This window comes from Artibeus jamaicensis, unplaced genomic scaffold, assembly GCF_021234435.1.
Source record: "Artibeus jamaicensis isolate MK-2021 breed Jamaican fruit bat unplaced genomic scaffold, CSHL_Jam_final contig_426, whole genome shotgun sequence".
Taxonomy (NCBI): domain Eukaryota; kingdom Metazoa; phylum Chordata; class Mammalia; order Chiroptera; family Phyllostomidae; genus Artibeus; species Artibeus jamaicensis.
The window spans coordinates 12,270,656-12,285,013 of NW_026521826.1; the positions used below are offsets into that span (position 1 = coordinate 12,270,656).

Here is a 14,358-nt window from a genome sequence, read left to right on the forward strand (position 1 = left end):
TGGATAGGACAAATTAACAGTATTAAAATGCCCAGAGTACCCAAAGCAATCCATAGATTCAATGAAATTTCTAGTAAGATACTAATATGTACTTCACAGCACTAGAACAAATATTCCATAAATTTGTATGGAACCACAAAAGACCCTGAAGAGCAATAGCAATCTTGAGAAAGAAGAACAAAGTTGGAGGAATCACACTACCTAATATCAAACTATACTATAAAGCCATAATATTATGAAATCAAACCAGTATGGTACTGGCATATATTAGTGGAACAGAATAAAGAGCCCAGAAAAATAAAAACACAGACCTTTATGGTTGATTAATATCTGACAGAGGAGGCAAGCATATACAATGGACTGAAGATAGTTCATGCAATAAATGGAATTGGGAAAATTAGATATGTGCAAAAAAAATGAAACTAGACCACCTTCTTATGCCACACACCAGAATAAAGTCAAAATGGATTAAAGACTTAAATGTTAAACTCCAAACCACAAAACTCCTACAAGAAAGCATGGGCAGTAAAATCTTAAACATTGCTCTTAGCAATATTTTTTGTGATATTTCTCAGGCAAGGGAAACAAAAGAAAAAATATACGAAGCTACATCAAATTAAAAACATTTGTACACAGTGAAGGAAACCATCAACAAAATAAATAACTGCCTTTCTTTACAGCTTTGAAAAAGGTGCAGGAAGATTTGAGTCCATTTATAGTATTACGTTGGGAGAAGAAATGAGGGAGACAGGGAGAAGAGGCCAAAGCTCTAAGAGCTGAAGTCAGAAGTGGGTGCTACCTTCTGAGGAGTGCCCACGCCTCGTTCATCCCGGATGCCCCTCCCAATCCACAGCGCAGTGCCACCCCACCCAATCATTCTCTGCTTTCTTTAAACGTCCTCGCCTCCGTGGGGTTCAAGAAAGACTTATGGGTATTTTGGAAATCTTAGAAATCATGTGTGTTATCTTCTCAGAGCAATGCAGCTGTGGAGAGTAGTGGGTTAACAGCCCTCCCTAAGCAACCCCAGTTCCTTACCTACGCAACGCTAGCCCTTCCTCTGCACACGCCCCCCCCCCCCCGCCTCGCCCCCCCTCATCCGAAAAAAAAAAAACCCACCAAAAAAACAAAAAACCACCCTCATCCGCCCAGGCCCGTCCTGCAGCACGGGCACGTCCCACACTAGCAAAGGCCCGCCCCTCCACCGCCTTTTACTCGCCAGCTGGTTGGAGAGGGCGTCGCTCCCAGGCGCTAACCAATGGGATCGCGGCCGGCTCACTGCGTCCGGATAAGTATTGTCGTAGTGCCGGCCTTTCGCTGATCACACACCATGTGGCGTTGCAGCGGTCAAGTACCTGTCGCGTTACGGTGGCTGAGCTGCCGGTGAGAAGGGGAAGGGAGGAAGGCGAGGAGGTGGAGAAGAGGGGCAGCAAGGTGGTGGGAAGCAGGCGGGCGGCAGACACTAGCCTGGCGGCGGGGAAGGGGCGGGCGGCTTCAGGGTCTTGTCCGGGCAGGAGGTCTTGCACCACAGCTTTCTGCTAGGGACTCGCCGTTATACCCTCGTCTGGGACTTCTGTACCCGGAGACCCTTCATCTGGGGCTGCTATATTCTGAGATCTCTTGCTTGGGGCTCAAGGGTTCCTAGATCCTGCCTCTCGAGGCTTACGTACCCCGAGACCTTGCACCTGGGGCTTCTGTATCCCGGGACCCTTTGCGTGGGGCTCTCGTACCCTGAAGCTCCTCTTCTGGGGCTCCCGTATCTCAAGACTCCTCTGGCTCTCACGCCCCAAGACCCCTCTTTTGGAGTCCCTAATCCCGAGACCACTTTCCCGGGTCTAGTACCCCGGGACCCCTCACCGGGGAATCTGCACTGTTAGACATTTCTCCTGGGGCTCCCTCCTAGACTTCTAGACTCCTGGACTGGTTGGGACTCTTGTACCCCTAGGCATCTTGCTGTGCGGGCCATTACCCGTAGACTTCTCATCTGGGGGTCCTGGACTCTAAGACTCTGAACACCGTTTCAGGACCTGGGCGATAGATCCTCTTAGCCCCTCCTGATGGGAGTGCAGCCCCCTCCAATGTCCTCCCTTGCCCCGCCACCCCCCCCACCCCCCCCAGCCAAACAAAGGGAGTTCTTGTTCAGAAATCAGGGTTAGGGTCATGCAGCGAGATAAGTCGTGGAGTAAAGCAAGGCCAGGCCCATGGAGCTATCCTGTGACCTCCTTTCTCTCTGGGACCTCAGAATGGGATTGTCAAGGCTTTGGAAGTGGAGGTTGTCATTAATGTGGCTTTTAATACGTGTGATAAAAGTAACCGGCAGTTTAGGGGTCTCATTAATATGTTTGCCTCCTTTTTTCGTGGTGGAGAGTCCTTAAGAGACCTGCAGCTTCCACTGGAAGTACTTGAATTTAAGCTGCTATATGTTTATAAAATTGTAGCCTCCAGGATTTGAACTTTTTAAAATGACCATATTTATGGGAAAATCTTACATTTAGTTTTCATCTGTGAATGAGCGTCAGGCCCTATGAGTTTCTAAGTGTAACGTTGTACTTATTTTAAAAACCTAAGTTTAGTTGCGTGCTAATTCACAAAACCTTGTTTAATTTATGGTGCTGTTGGCCTAGAAAGGGAGTGTGTTGGGGTGCCCTCATGGTGTTGGGACATTGTTCATCTGTGTAGCCAGTTACCAGAAAGTGGTGTGGGGCGAGAGCCCATGGTGCCTCTCACCGTTCATACCCATAGCTGTTCATACACGTGGCTGTTTGGCTGCTTTTCATGGTTGGGACCTTTTTTGAAAAATATATTTTATTGATTATGCTTTCACAGTTGTCCCATTTCCCCCCCTTTATTCCCCTCTGCCCTGCACCCTCCCACCAGTATTCCCCCTCACCTTGGTTCATGTCCATGGGTCATACGTATGAGTTCTTTGGCTTCTCCACTTCCTATACTATTCTTAATCTCCCCTTATCTGTTTTCTACCTACCATTTATGCTTCTTATTTCCTGTACCTTTTCCCCTTTCTCCCCCCTCCACCTCCCTACTGATAACCCTCTCATGGTTGGGTTCTTGATGATAAGCAACTTCTTAAAATATCCTACAGTTCTAGAATTTGCTTAATCAGTAAGGAAAATGTTGGTTGATTATAGCAATCTTCATAGTATTGCCTGAGTGTTTCTTTTCTGTACATATCTTTAAAAGAAATATTTTTGTGAGGCATGTTAATGTAGAAAATTCTATAAAGTATGTAATACAGCTGGGAGAAATTTTATTTAAAAATAAGTCGTATCACCATTACCCAGTTTAAGATTACCCCAATCGGTCATAATGTTCCTTACCTCTTAGATGTAATCTCTCTCCTGGCTTACAGAACTTACCTCCTTGCTTTCCTTTATAGTTTTTCCATCTATATACATGCCTACAATACAGTGGTACCTGTTTGGAATAACACTGTTTATCATTTGTATCCTTCATTAATTTATTTGCTTATTTTTTGCTTCAGCATTACCTTACCCACATCTTTGCTACACATAGTTGTAGTCCCTTTAATCTTATGGCTGAGTTTATTGGCTGAATAGTGTCTATTAGTGGACTGAGGAATGGTACCCGCCTTGTGTATGCGTGCTGGTGTCCGGTACTGGTTTCCAGGACATCCATAGGTTTCCCCTATGGTCCTAAATTAGAACGTTCCCGTGAAACCTTTCCTAAGCCAAAATGGTACAAAGCAAAAAGCAATTTTTTAGCAGTTCCCAAACCCCCAAAATAACCTATCAAATCATACCAATTAATGCATAAAGCCCAAAGTAGCACTAACATATAGTAAAAGCCAGAAGGCACAGGATAAGTTGAGAGGTACAGTGTAGATGTTCACAGACCCAGTGCAGATGCAGGATGCTGTTTCTGATTTTAGCCTTTAAAGAAATGAAAAATCCCTTTGAGATTTCTTTTGGTTAGTGAAACAGATCCTAATGTAGGTCTCTCCTAAAGCGAAGTAGCAGAAGGCGGATTTTGAAAAGCATGGGATTACCTGTATGTCAGGGTGAGTGAACTGCCGTCCAAATAATGCCAAATGCTGTTCCACAGTCACTGTTCCAGTTTTCACTCCCGGTAGCAGTGTGAGAGTTTCTGGCAATCCTCGACTTCTTAATTTTCACCACTTATTAGGTGTATAATGGGACTTCACTGTAGTGTGAGTTTATTGAGACACTGTGATGGAAAAAACCATTTTGACATGAGTTTTTAAAATACAACTAAAGGAAATGGGTGTCATAATTGTACTATAGCTATTTATGAACCTGTACGGTTTTCAGTGTTTAATTATTAGTTGATGCTATGAATCTTAAGCTGAGCTGAGATAAAAAGCTGAGACTCAAATTGAAAAAAAACTGCTAGAAATTAGTTTTCTGGAATGTTGTTGAAAGATGAGAGGGTTTAACAGGAATTATCACTATTATGTGGCAGTATTTTTACTATGTTGCTGAACTGTGTGAGCTGAATATCCTGCAAATCCTGTAAGTTTCTGACTTTCTGTAACTGCAGCGGTGCCCACGGCAGAGCATGGAGGTGGGCAAGCACCAAAGCGTGTGAGAGGGCGCTGCAGCACAGGGTCGGAGAGAAGATCCACGGGTTCACCGTGAGCCAGGTAAGGTCTGTCCTGACTTCTTCAGTGAGAGGCTGTGCGGACCCTCTGGGTGGATCCCTGCTCTGTTTCTATCTCTGTACCCTGGGCCCTGGCTTCCTTCTGCTTCGAGGTAGCAGCTCAAGTGCATGGGGTTGGCAAATGAAAGGACTTCCTCGGTACAGGTTCCCAATCCCTCCTCTGAACTCCTTCAGATTTTAGAAAGCAAATCAAACTCAGTAGTGTTTCTGTACCCTGACACCTGACAGTCCACAATGGGTGTGATACATAAAGACTCTGGTTGCCCCACACCCATTTGAGTCAGGTTTTACCATCAAATGAGTCTGCTGCAAATTTAGCAAAAACTTTCTGCTTTTGAGCCATTTGGGCTTCTGAATTATGGAAAAGAGAGTATGGTCCTATATTTACTTAAGTTTTTGTTAAAATGGATTTTAATTTTGTTCTTGTCTTGCTTAAACTTTCACATTGTTTTTTCTTTAATGCAATAATTGAGAAATCTGTGCTTCCCATAATTGCCTGGCTGTCGGCTTCCTGCTCTGTTGACGTGCTGACACTATGGAGCCAAGCAGCTCACACTCCAGAGGACTCCTGCTGTCAGAATATGCAAATAGTGTGAGGAGCCTCATGGCGGGAGTGCAGGGGGAGTAAAAGGAAGACAGGAGGAGAGGCTAGCTGCTCCTTGGCAGGGTAGGGAAGGTTCCTGGAGAAGGAGGTGTTAGAGAGAAGGTGGCGGTTAAGTTCAGAAGGATAGTCACCATCTCTCTCCAACACAATGCAGGCAGAGCGGGGCGCTGCTTTAAGGCTGGGGTCCAGAACAGCGGGTCGTGATGGGGTGAGTACCAAAGGCCATGCAAAAGAATGAGGATCTCTGATACAGTATGGTAATGAGCGCCTTATCAGAAAGAGCAGATTCTTTTATTTTTCAAGGGTTTTTCCTCAGTTTTATTGAGAAATAATTGACATTTATTGAGAAATAGTCTAACACTGTATAAGTTTAAGGCATACAGCATGATGGTTTGATTTGCATGTGCTGTGAAATCATTGTAACAATAGGTTCAACTAATGCCTACCTTCTATTATTCAAGTTTTATAGAAACTATGATAAATCGTGATCATCCTTGTTTGAGGAATAGTTACCATGAAAGTTGTGACAAGGCAGACATCTCTATGTAGTAGTGATTTTAACACATTGATCATCTCTTATGAAGTGTAATAAGTTCAGCGATACAAGTAATCTAATAGCTGTAAATCACAGGTCAGCACTGAGGCAGATCCTGGCTTGCAGGACCCGTGTGTGTTGCGGCTGCTAGAGAACAAATACACACAGACTACAGAAGTCCTGTGGAGAAAAAGGGACAGCATGGCTGTTCTCAGAGGGTGAGAGGGCCAGAGCCCTCCGTCGCTGCCTGGACCGGCTTTTCTTGCTTCTCTGGGTACTTTACATGGAGGGTAGTCCTCATTTACTACACACAGGTTCACTGCAGGGGACTGCCTTTTACAGAAAACAAAGGAAAGAATGCTGCTAATTACTTCAAAGAGAAGGATGTTGCAGATCAAGGGGAAAAGTGGTTGAACCAATCACACTCCATACTTGGGAGGTTTAGCACATACTTTAGGAAGTTTCTGCCTCAATTCAGGGAGTTTTAGCAAAAGCAACTCTCATATCAGCCTAGATACAATGCCAGCCTGATTCCCCATGGGAAAACCTCTCTGAGGGTGTGGTCCTGTGGGCTGCTAGCTCCCCACTGGTTTTCCACATGAGTGCTGAGCTACATTTCCATGCCAGCGGTTCCCTACACAGCACTCCTCCCCTAAGTTCTAAGCTCTGCCCTCCCAGTAACTTGCTGTAGTCAGTGTGGACAAGGCACTTCCATGGCCTCTGAAAAGCGGGGATGATAGCAGTGTGGTGGTCACAGTGACACGGTGGGTGTTATGATTGAAGGGGAGAGGTCCTGGCCCAGTTGGGCAACTCCTTCAGTACTGCCCTGTGGAGATTTCACGAAGGCCGACACAGAAAGAGATGGCCGCCTTCAGGGAGGGTGTGTTCCTTTTCATTGTACCATCCTGGACCCTCTCCCCTGCCCCCTCGCCCACTAGGAACAAGTAACTGGTGATGTTCCCAGCTCAGCGCTGGGAACTTCTCATAAACTAGATCAGGCCAAGTATAGTCCCCAGGCATGCTAGCTGCCCCAAGCCAAGGCCTACGTCAACGTTTTCCTCTTAGGGATGTTCTTGTGATTGTGCTGGGGTCCTTGGCTTCCCCAAGATAGAAATTGAGAGGAAACTGACAGAGAAATTTCCAGACAGATTTTATTAAACTTATGCTTGAGCACAAGGGAGGTGGCACAGAAGAAAGGAAGGTCCTCTGAACTGGCTCCGGGGCTGGCTCTGCTTGCTGCTTTGTAAACTCGGGACAGAGTGGGCTTGGGTGAAAAGTCTGGCTTTTTGGAAAAAAGGCTGACTTCTAGAATTTTCCAATCAAAACTTCCTCCTTTTATCAGATTGCGTGGCAGCTATCTCCATGCCTGCACTGTAGGGGCAAACTGTGCATTAATGCCACCCTGGGAAGGTTGTGTAGAGGTCAAGCCTTGGTCAAATGGGCATGTGCCTCAGTAGTTTAAGCAGGCAGTTAGAAGGCAGATAAAATTGGCTACCTCTGAGATCTGAGTAGGAAGTGGAGGGATGGGGACATGTATGTGGCCAGCTTATCCCAATTTACTTCTGACCAACTGACTTTAACTCAGCTTCCTGGCCACCTGGTATATTCTCCTCCCAGACCCAAGCCCTGTGCCATCTCATTCTGACATCCTGAGGGAAAGCGCTCATTCTTCAGGGCGCTGGTGTGGCAGAAGGGGTCCGAAGGAGCTACAGAAGAGTAGCTCTTGCTCTGAGCCTTGGTGTTCCATCTTTAACAGGGGCGAGAACATCTCCCTCACAGGTGACCGTGAACTGTTTAGAAAATGTCTGGCAAATACTAGGCATTCTGAAAAGGGAAGGAGTGTATTATTGTCAGCATAGCGCTTTCCTCGTTTGTAAGACTCGGAGTTGGGCCAGGTGGTTCCTGATGTGCCTTCAGCACGCACGTGCCAGTGTTCCGAAATCGACCTACTTTAGGGCAGACCAGCCAGGTCTCTCGGTGGATTTAATGTAACCATTCTGAATGCCTTTCCAATTGAGTTTAGCTTCATGCTTCTGTTGTTTATTCAGGTAACATCTGTCCCTGAACTGTTCCTGACCGCCGTGAAGCTCAGCCATGACAGCACAGGAGCAAAATATTTGCACCTGGCCCGAGAAGACACGAATAACCTGTTCAGGTGAGCAGGCACGATGCGAGCGCTCATCCTTGCACATTTCTCCTTAGAGCAGGAGTGTCAAACTCGTTTTCACCAGGGGCCACATTAGCCTCTCAGTTGCCTTCAAAGGGATGAATATAATTTCAACTCCTTAACAGTTAAGGAGTAGTTACAATTACACAGTCCTAAAATTATTCCATCCCTTTGAAGGCAACTGGGAGGCTGATATGGCCCCTGGTGAAAGTGACTTTCACACCCTTGCCTTAGAACATCGCCATAGTTTAAAGTAATGGTACTGACACTGCCCTGAAAAGACAAGGAAAAGATTAAGCGAATATACATTCTCAGGTATGTAAAGTTTATAGTTGTGATCGGTGACTCTGTACACTGCAATTGACAAACACTTCCTTGGGAGATTACCATGTTCCAGTGACGAACTCCAGTGACCCGAGGCGGTGGCACGTTCGGAGGCTGTCGGGTGCTGTGAGCTTACACGCCCTGTCGTGGCTCTCTTCTGTCCGTAGCGTGCAGTTTCGCACCACCCCCATGGACAGCACTGGGGTCCCGCACGTTCTCGAGCACACGGTCCTGTGTGGCTCACAGAAATACCCATGCAGAGACCCCTTCTTCAAAATGTTGAACAGGTCACTGTCCACCTTTATGAACGCCTTCACAGGTAAGACCAAAACTGCAGTTGGGTCTGTTTCTAAGATGGGGGGGCGAGGGGCAGTCAGGCTCTGGAGATGAGAATAAATATCATTCTCAGTTCTAGTTGAAAGGTGTCAGAAATTTAATCCTTAGAAAAGCAGTATTGTGATTGGATTATAAACACGAGTTTTAGGGAAAGGGCATCTGAGGTTTTTCTGGAAAAGGTCAGAACAGTTTTTCTGTGCAACATAGCTGTAAACTTCAGCCTTTCTGGCATTATGTCATGTTGGTGGTTGTGGTGTTGAGTTTTAGTTTTGGGAAACAGAGTGAGTAGGCTGATGGTGTGTACAGACGTGCTGTTCCAAGTGCAGTTAAAGAGCAAATTAAACGGGCGTCCTCACAGACAAGCTGCCACTCTAGGCCTCTGAGGTAGTAATTGGTGCAGGACCATGGTTCCCATGAAAATCCTATTTTTACAATGCCCCCTTTCGTTTGCACTCAGCTAGTGACTATACTATGTACCCGTTTTCCACTCAAAACCCCAAGGACTTCCAGAATCTCCTCTCTGTGTATTTGGATGCGGCCTTTTTCCCGTGCTTGCGAGAACTTGATTTCTGGTATGTAACGACTGGTTGATGGTAGACTTGAGTATTAGAGGCACTGTCTTCATGTAATTAATTGTTCATCATTTTTTAGGCAGGAGGGCTGGCGACTGGAGCACGAGAATCCCCGTGACCCGCAGACAGCGTTGGTCTTCAAAGGGGTTGTCTTCAATGAGATGAAGGGAGCATTTGTGAGTTTTTTCCTCTTTATGTTGTGCTAAAATTATCTTACTCTGTAAAATAGTGAAATATAAGTAGGTTTAATTCATAACAGAATTAAATGACATTCTGTTATGTCATTTAATATTCTCATTGTAGGGGATTTATCAAGTCAGCTGGGAGCCAAGCCCCTGGTCATCCTAGAACCCAGTCTCGCAGAGCAGTTCTGTGTGCGGGGGGCCCCGAGTGTGGTCTGCTGGGGGTCCGTGAGAGAACGCTTTTCCAGGCAGTAATAAGACGTCTTTTCCACCCACACTCCTGCTGAGCTTGCAGCGGGCTTCCCCCAAGGCCATGTTACATAGTGTATGACGTCAGCACAGAAGCAGACAAAGAAGCCAGCTGTCTTCTGTGAAGCCAGAGATTCTTAAAATATGTAAAGAGTTTAAGAATGTATATAAAATATGTTAGAGATTCTTAAAGTATGTAAAACATTTTGAGTGTCGATTTTCTCAAATTTTTTGTTATCAAAAGTATTTTTTAAAACATACATGTAATGATGGCTTAAGTTAGTGAATGAATAAGTAGTTTTACAGGTTTTCACTTTTAATGTCTAATACAGAAAAGTTATGCGCATACTCCCCATGATCAGGAAACCCACATCACCAGAAGTTCTTTGGGGAGCTCGTGCATGTTTGGGAGCAGGAGGGGTTGGAGGCCAGACTGTTTGAGAACCCCTGTCCTGGGTCTTGTCCTCCCAGCCCCCCGACTTTGGAGCCCTTCCCCCCTGCCGGCTGCTCCTGCAGCTGGCAGCTGTTTCTCCTCTGCAGTCCTCCGTTTGGGCATCATTTCTCCCAAGCACCTTAAAACTCAAGGTAGTGGGACTGCACCTCCCATACAGCTTGTGGGCAGAGGGCGCTTAGGACATTTGTCCTGTGGCTCTCGTCTGTGCACTTGTTCGTCACCCAGTACATACGGCAACGCGGATAAGCCTCCGCTTCCGAGAGAGCCCGTCCCTGGGTCCTGTGCACAGATCATGAGTGGACTGAGTGCTTTGTTAAACAGTATCAGTGTGGGTGCCCTTGTCTACCATTGGGATAGTTTTACTCGCAAGGTGTTACAGGTATATGCTCCCAGAATGTGATTAACTTGCTGTGTTGTAATAATGTGTGTTACGTATATGTATATTTTTTTAACTTGAAGACAGACAATGAGAGGATATACGCACAGCACCTTCAGAACCGACTCCTTCCTGACCACACGTATGCAGTGATCTCTGGTGGTGATCCATTGTGCATCCCAGACCTCACGTGGGAGCAGCTGAAACAGTTCCATGCTACACATTATCACCCCAGCAATGCCAGGTGATGTTTTGTTTTTAAAGTTTGGTGGTGGTTTGGTTAGGAGTTGCCTTGTTTGTGTATTCTTATACTAATTGATAAGCTTTTCTCACATGTAGCAAAGGAGATGTTTGCTTAAAACCCACATGACTTTAGACAGGGTCCTTCACGTCATAGATTGCTTGTCTTTTATGGGGACGCTCAGTCTGAGAATAGCAATCACCCTTCCCGCCAGCACGGGGGTGACAGCACACCCTGGAGGAGGGCCTGGGCCCCACCCTCGCTGGGCAGAGTGACAGATGCCCCGGAAGCAGTCCCAGCAGTGCTCTGAGAATGGCGGCTACAGGTGTATTAAACCTTGGGTACTTGTTGGTTGATAAATTACTTGTTTCAGGAACACTGCAAATAAAGCACTAATATAAAGCCAGTTTGCAAGATTAAGTATAAAAACATTTAAATTTTAATTATGAAAATTTTCACACGTACAAAAAAATAGAGACTGGAATAATGATTTTTCATATACTATCACATGGATATCTCCTTTACCAACTTAATTTTAAGGAAATTACAGACATGAGGGTTTACCCCAATGCATGAATGCATGACCCTAAAATATAAGGATATTTTCTTACATAAGATAATACCATTTTCATATTTAAAAAATAAAAAGACTTGCTTAAACCCCCCTACCACTTACCCCAAATCAGACTTTCCAGTTGTTCCTGAAATTTGTGGCCTGTGTGAGGCCCACAAATTGCCTTTTGTTCGTGTGGCTTCTAAGTGCCCTTTCATGTAGGACCATGTCCCGCCTTGTTTTCATAGAAATGGAAGAAAGTAGGCAGCTGGCCTCTGGATTTTGTCACCTTCGGGGGTGCATGATTGCCACCCTGTGGCACTGGGGAACATATTCCTGGGTTTGCTGAGAGCTGGACTTGGCTCCAAGGGCTCGGTTCCCCTCCCAGGTGCTGCCTGTGCGCCTGCCTGCAGTGTCCGACATCCCGGGCCTGCTTACCCCAGTGGGGAGGCTACGGCTGGTTTGCAGGTTCCCACGGTGTTGGCCATCCCTCCACCGTCAAGCTGTTTACTAATAGACACGTTGCCAGGCAGTAACCTGACACCTCATGGACGTTGAGTTCCTATTCACCCGCTCATGGTTCTGACACTAGTGGATGATTGTTGCCTGGAGCACTTCCTTAAGCAGAGTTAGCAAAGTTTGCTTGAGAACTCTTCTACGTGAAGTAGCTGGGCTTCTTCTAAGGCGAGCTTTCCCCACCCGCAGGGTGTGGGCAGCCCTGAGGACAGGATTCCGTGGGAAAGGCAGGGTGCCTGCTCCCCTTGGCTGTCCAGTTTGGGGGGAACACGGTGGCTGTCTTTCCTCCAATGAAAATATGCTTTTCTTTTTAGCTTTGTTTGGTTTATTTTTTAATACCATTAAAACCTCATACACTTTTTTTTAACTTGTATATATTTATATATGTATCTGAGATGGGAGACAAAATGGATTAAAAAAAATTTTTTTTTTAAATGCTTATGTTGGGCCAACTGTGGCACAAGGGAGCTCCCTCAGGCTTATTCTGTCTTTTGGACGAATTTTAGTCTTCAGTAGCGTCTTCATTTTCTGCCCCCCCCCAATCCAGGCTCCTGCTGCTCCAGATGAGCAGGCGGTCATTTCCCGAGGTGCTCTGTGACTAATGGGGACATGCAATGACAGGCCGGTGTCTGCACCAGGCTGAGAGCTGGATGCCCACCACTCCTGGGCGTCGCATTCTAAACCTTCGAGTGGACATTTTTTAAGGATGCTGAAGAGACTCACTCTCAAACTTTTAGCCAAAGCTCAGACAGCATTATATTAGAGAAGATCAACTCTGTCATTGTCACTTTTTTCCCCTGGCTGAAAAATTGTGTTGGTTTCAAAACACGTGTAACCTAAAATTTATAACCAAAAATAGAACTTGATGAGATTCTTTGTCGTTCGGTCTTAGATGGATTATGGTGTCACTGCGGCCAGGATCACAGAGCAGCTTAACATGTAATTTATCTGTGTCTTACAGCACCTTCATAATAGATTTAAACTAAAGAGAAACTATTGCCAAGTTCACATTTAACTGATTCATTCTGTACAACTTGTGTTCGTTTGGACCACCTATCTTATAAAAAGAGCAAAAACTTCTGTTTGGTGTTTATAGTTAAACTAAGTGAAAAAAATGTGTTCCTATGAAGTTCATTTCCACTTGGAAGCTGGCTTGTTATCAGCTGATATATATGCATACCCTCTGCTTATACAAAAAAGCCATCTGTATTGATTTCTAATTTTTTAAGCTAAAATAGAATAATATATTCTGTCACATTTTTAGGTTCTTCACTTACGGCAATTTTCCACTAGAACAGCATCTGAAACAAATTCAAGAAGAAGCTCTAAGTAAATTTCAGAAAATTGAGCCAAGCACCGCAGTGCCGGCTCAGAAGCCTTGGGATAAGCCGGTGAGTGTGGGTGGGGGTTACTCAGTGTTTTACCAGCCGGTCAGTATATGGAGAGGAGGACTCCAACTGTGTGTTAATAAGAGGATTTTGAAAGTGGTCGTGAGCTCTGCTGTATGTGTAGGATTTTTCTCAAGCCTAAAGATGGTTATTTGTTTGAAAAGAAAGTTAATTTAGTGAAAAGCTTTTCTTGGACCGTTTTATTCGTGTAGATAATCTGTACTGGTTTAAACCCATTCTTTATACGCTGTGCTACTTCACACATCACATGGTTTTACAGAGGGAGTTTCAGATCACCTGCGCCCCCGACTCACTGGCCGCAAACGCCTCTAAACAAACGACCGTCAGTGTCAGCTTCCTCTTACCAGAGTAAGTGTCCGTGTGAAGGTGGGGAAGTGCAGGCGAGTGGGGCGGGAGTGGTTTCTCCAGTCAGGCGGTTAGGATTCAGGGTTACAGCAGGTGTTGGATGTCAGCAGCGTTTTTAACATCTGGGATGGCATGAGGGGAAATGACTCTGATAGCCATTCAGAAGAAAAAGTAACCTACTCCTCACTGCATTTTAAAATTCATGCCTAGAGAAGAAACTGTCTGAACAGCAGGTATTACCACTGGGGTCACAGGCACCTCTGAGTGGGAGCGCAGCACTGTGAACACTGCCTCAGAACAATGTGTGGCCCACACAGCTCCATGTAATTGTCGAGAGCTTTCCAAATTTAAAAAAAAAAAAAAACCCAAAAAACGTTTCCTGATATAACTATTAAAATAGAGGTTGAAATGCAAGTATTTCTACTGGAACTTCAGCTTCTTTGGAATAAAAGTGTCAATGGATCAGTGATTTTAATGATTTTGAGAACATTTGTAAGGGACTTTGGTTTCTTTTTCTTGCACCCCCCAACCGATCCGCTTTAAATTCAGCATCACTGACACGTTTGAAGCCTTCACATTAAACCTTCTGTCTTCACTCTTGATCGGCGGGCCCAACTCCCCCTTCTACAAAGCCCTGATTGAATCTGGACTCGGCACAGACTTTTCTCCGGACGTTGGGTAAGTGTTATTGTCGGATCAGATCAGTTGTTCTCCTTCAGGGGCAGTTCTGACGCTTCACAGTGTCTGGACACATTTTTCCTTGTCACAACTAGGAAGGGAGGGTTACTGCCTCCCTGGGTGGGCCAGGGCGGTAGCATGCCTCACATCACACAGTGACAGGG

At 45.5% G+C, this 14,358-nt stretch overlaps 1 protein-coding gene across 1 annotated transcript in view; it reads left to right on the plus strand.

Moving 5' to 3' along the window:
- The first annotated feature begins 1,281 nt into the window (after window positions 1-1,281).
- PITRM1 (pitrilysin metallopeptidase 1) overlaps window positions 1,282-14,358 on the plus strand; it is a 33,952-nt gene continuing 20,875 nt past the window's right edge. The window contains exons 1-10 of the mRNA XM_037156552.2: window positions 1,282-1,380; window positions 4,534-4,636; window positions 7,841-7,947; window positions 8,451-8,602; window positions 9,077-9,191; window positions 9,271-9,367; window positions 10,536-10,696; window positions 13,027-13,153; window positions 13,431-13,519; window positions 14,066-14,194. Of these exons, the coding sequence (XP_037012447.2) occupies window positions 1,328-1,380; window positions 4,534-4,636; window positions 7,841-7,947; window positions 8,451-8,602; window positions 9,077-9,191; window positions 9,271-9,367; window positions 10,536-10,696; window positions 13,027-13,153; window positions 13,431-13,519; window positions 14,066-14,194 (1,133 nt within the window). The 5' untranslated portion in view covers window positions 1,282-1,327. The remainder of the gene's footprint in view (window positions 1,381-4,533; window positions 4,637-7,840; window positions 7,948-8,450; window positions 8,603-9,076; window positions 9,192-9,270; window positions 9,368-10,535; window positions 10,697-13,026; window positions 13,154-13,430; window positions 13,520-14,065; window positions 14,195-14,358) is intronic.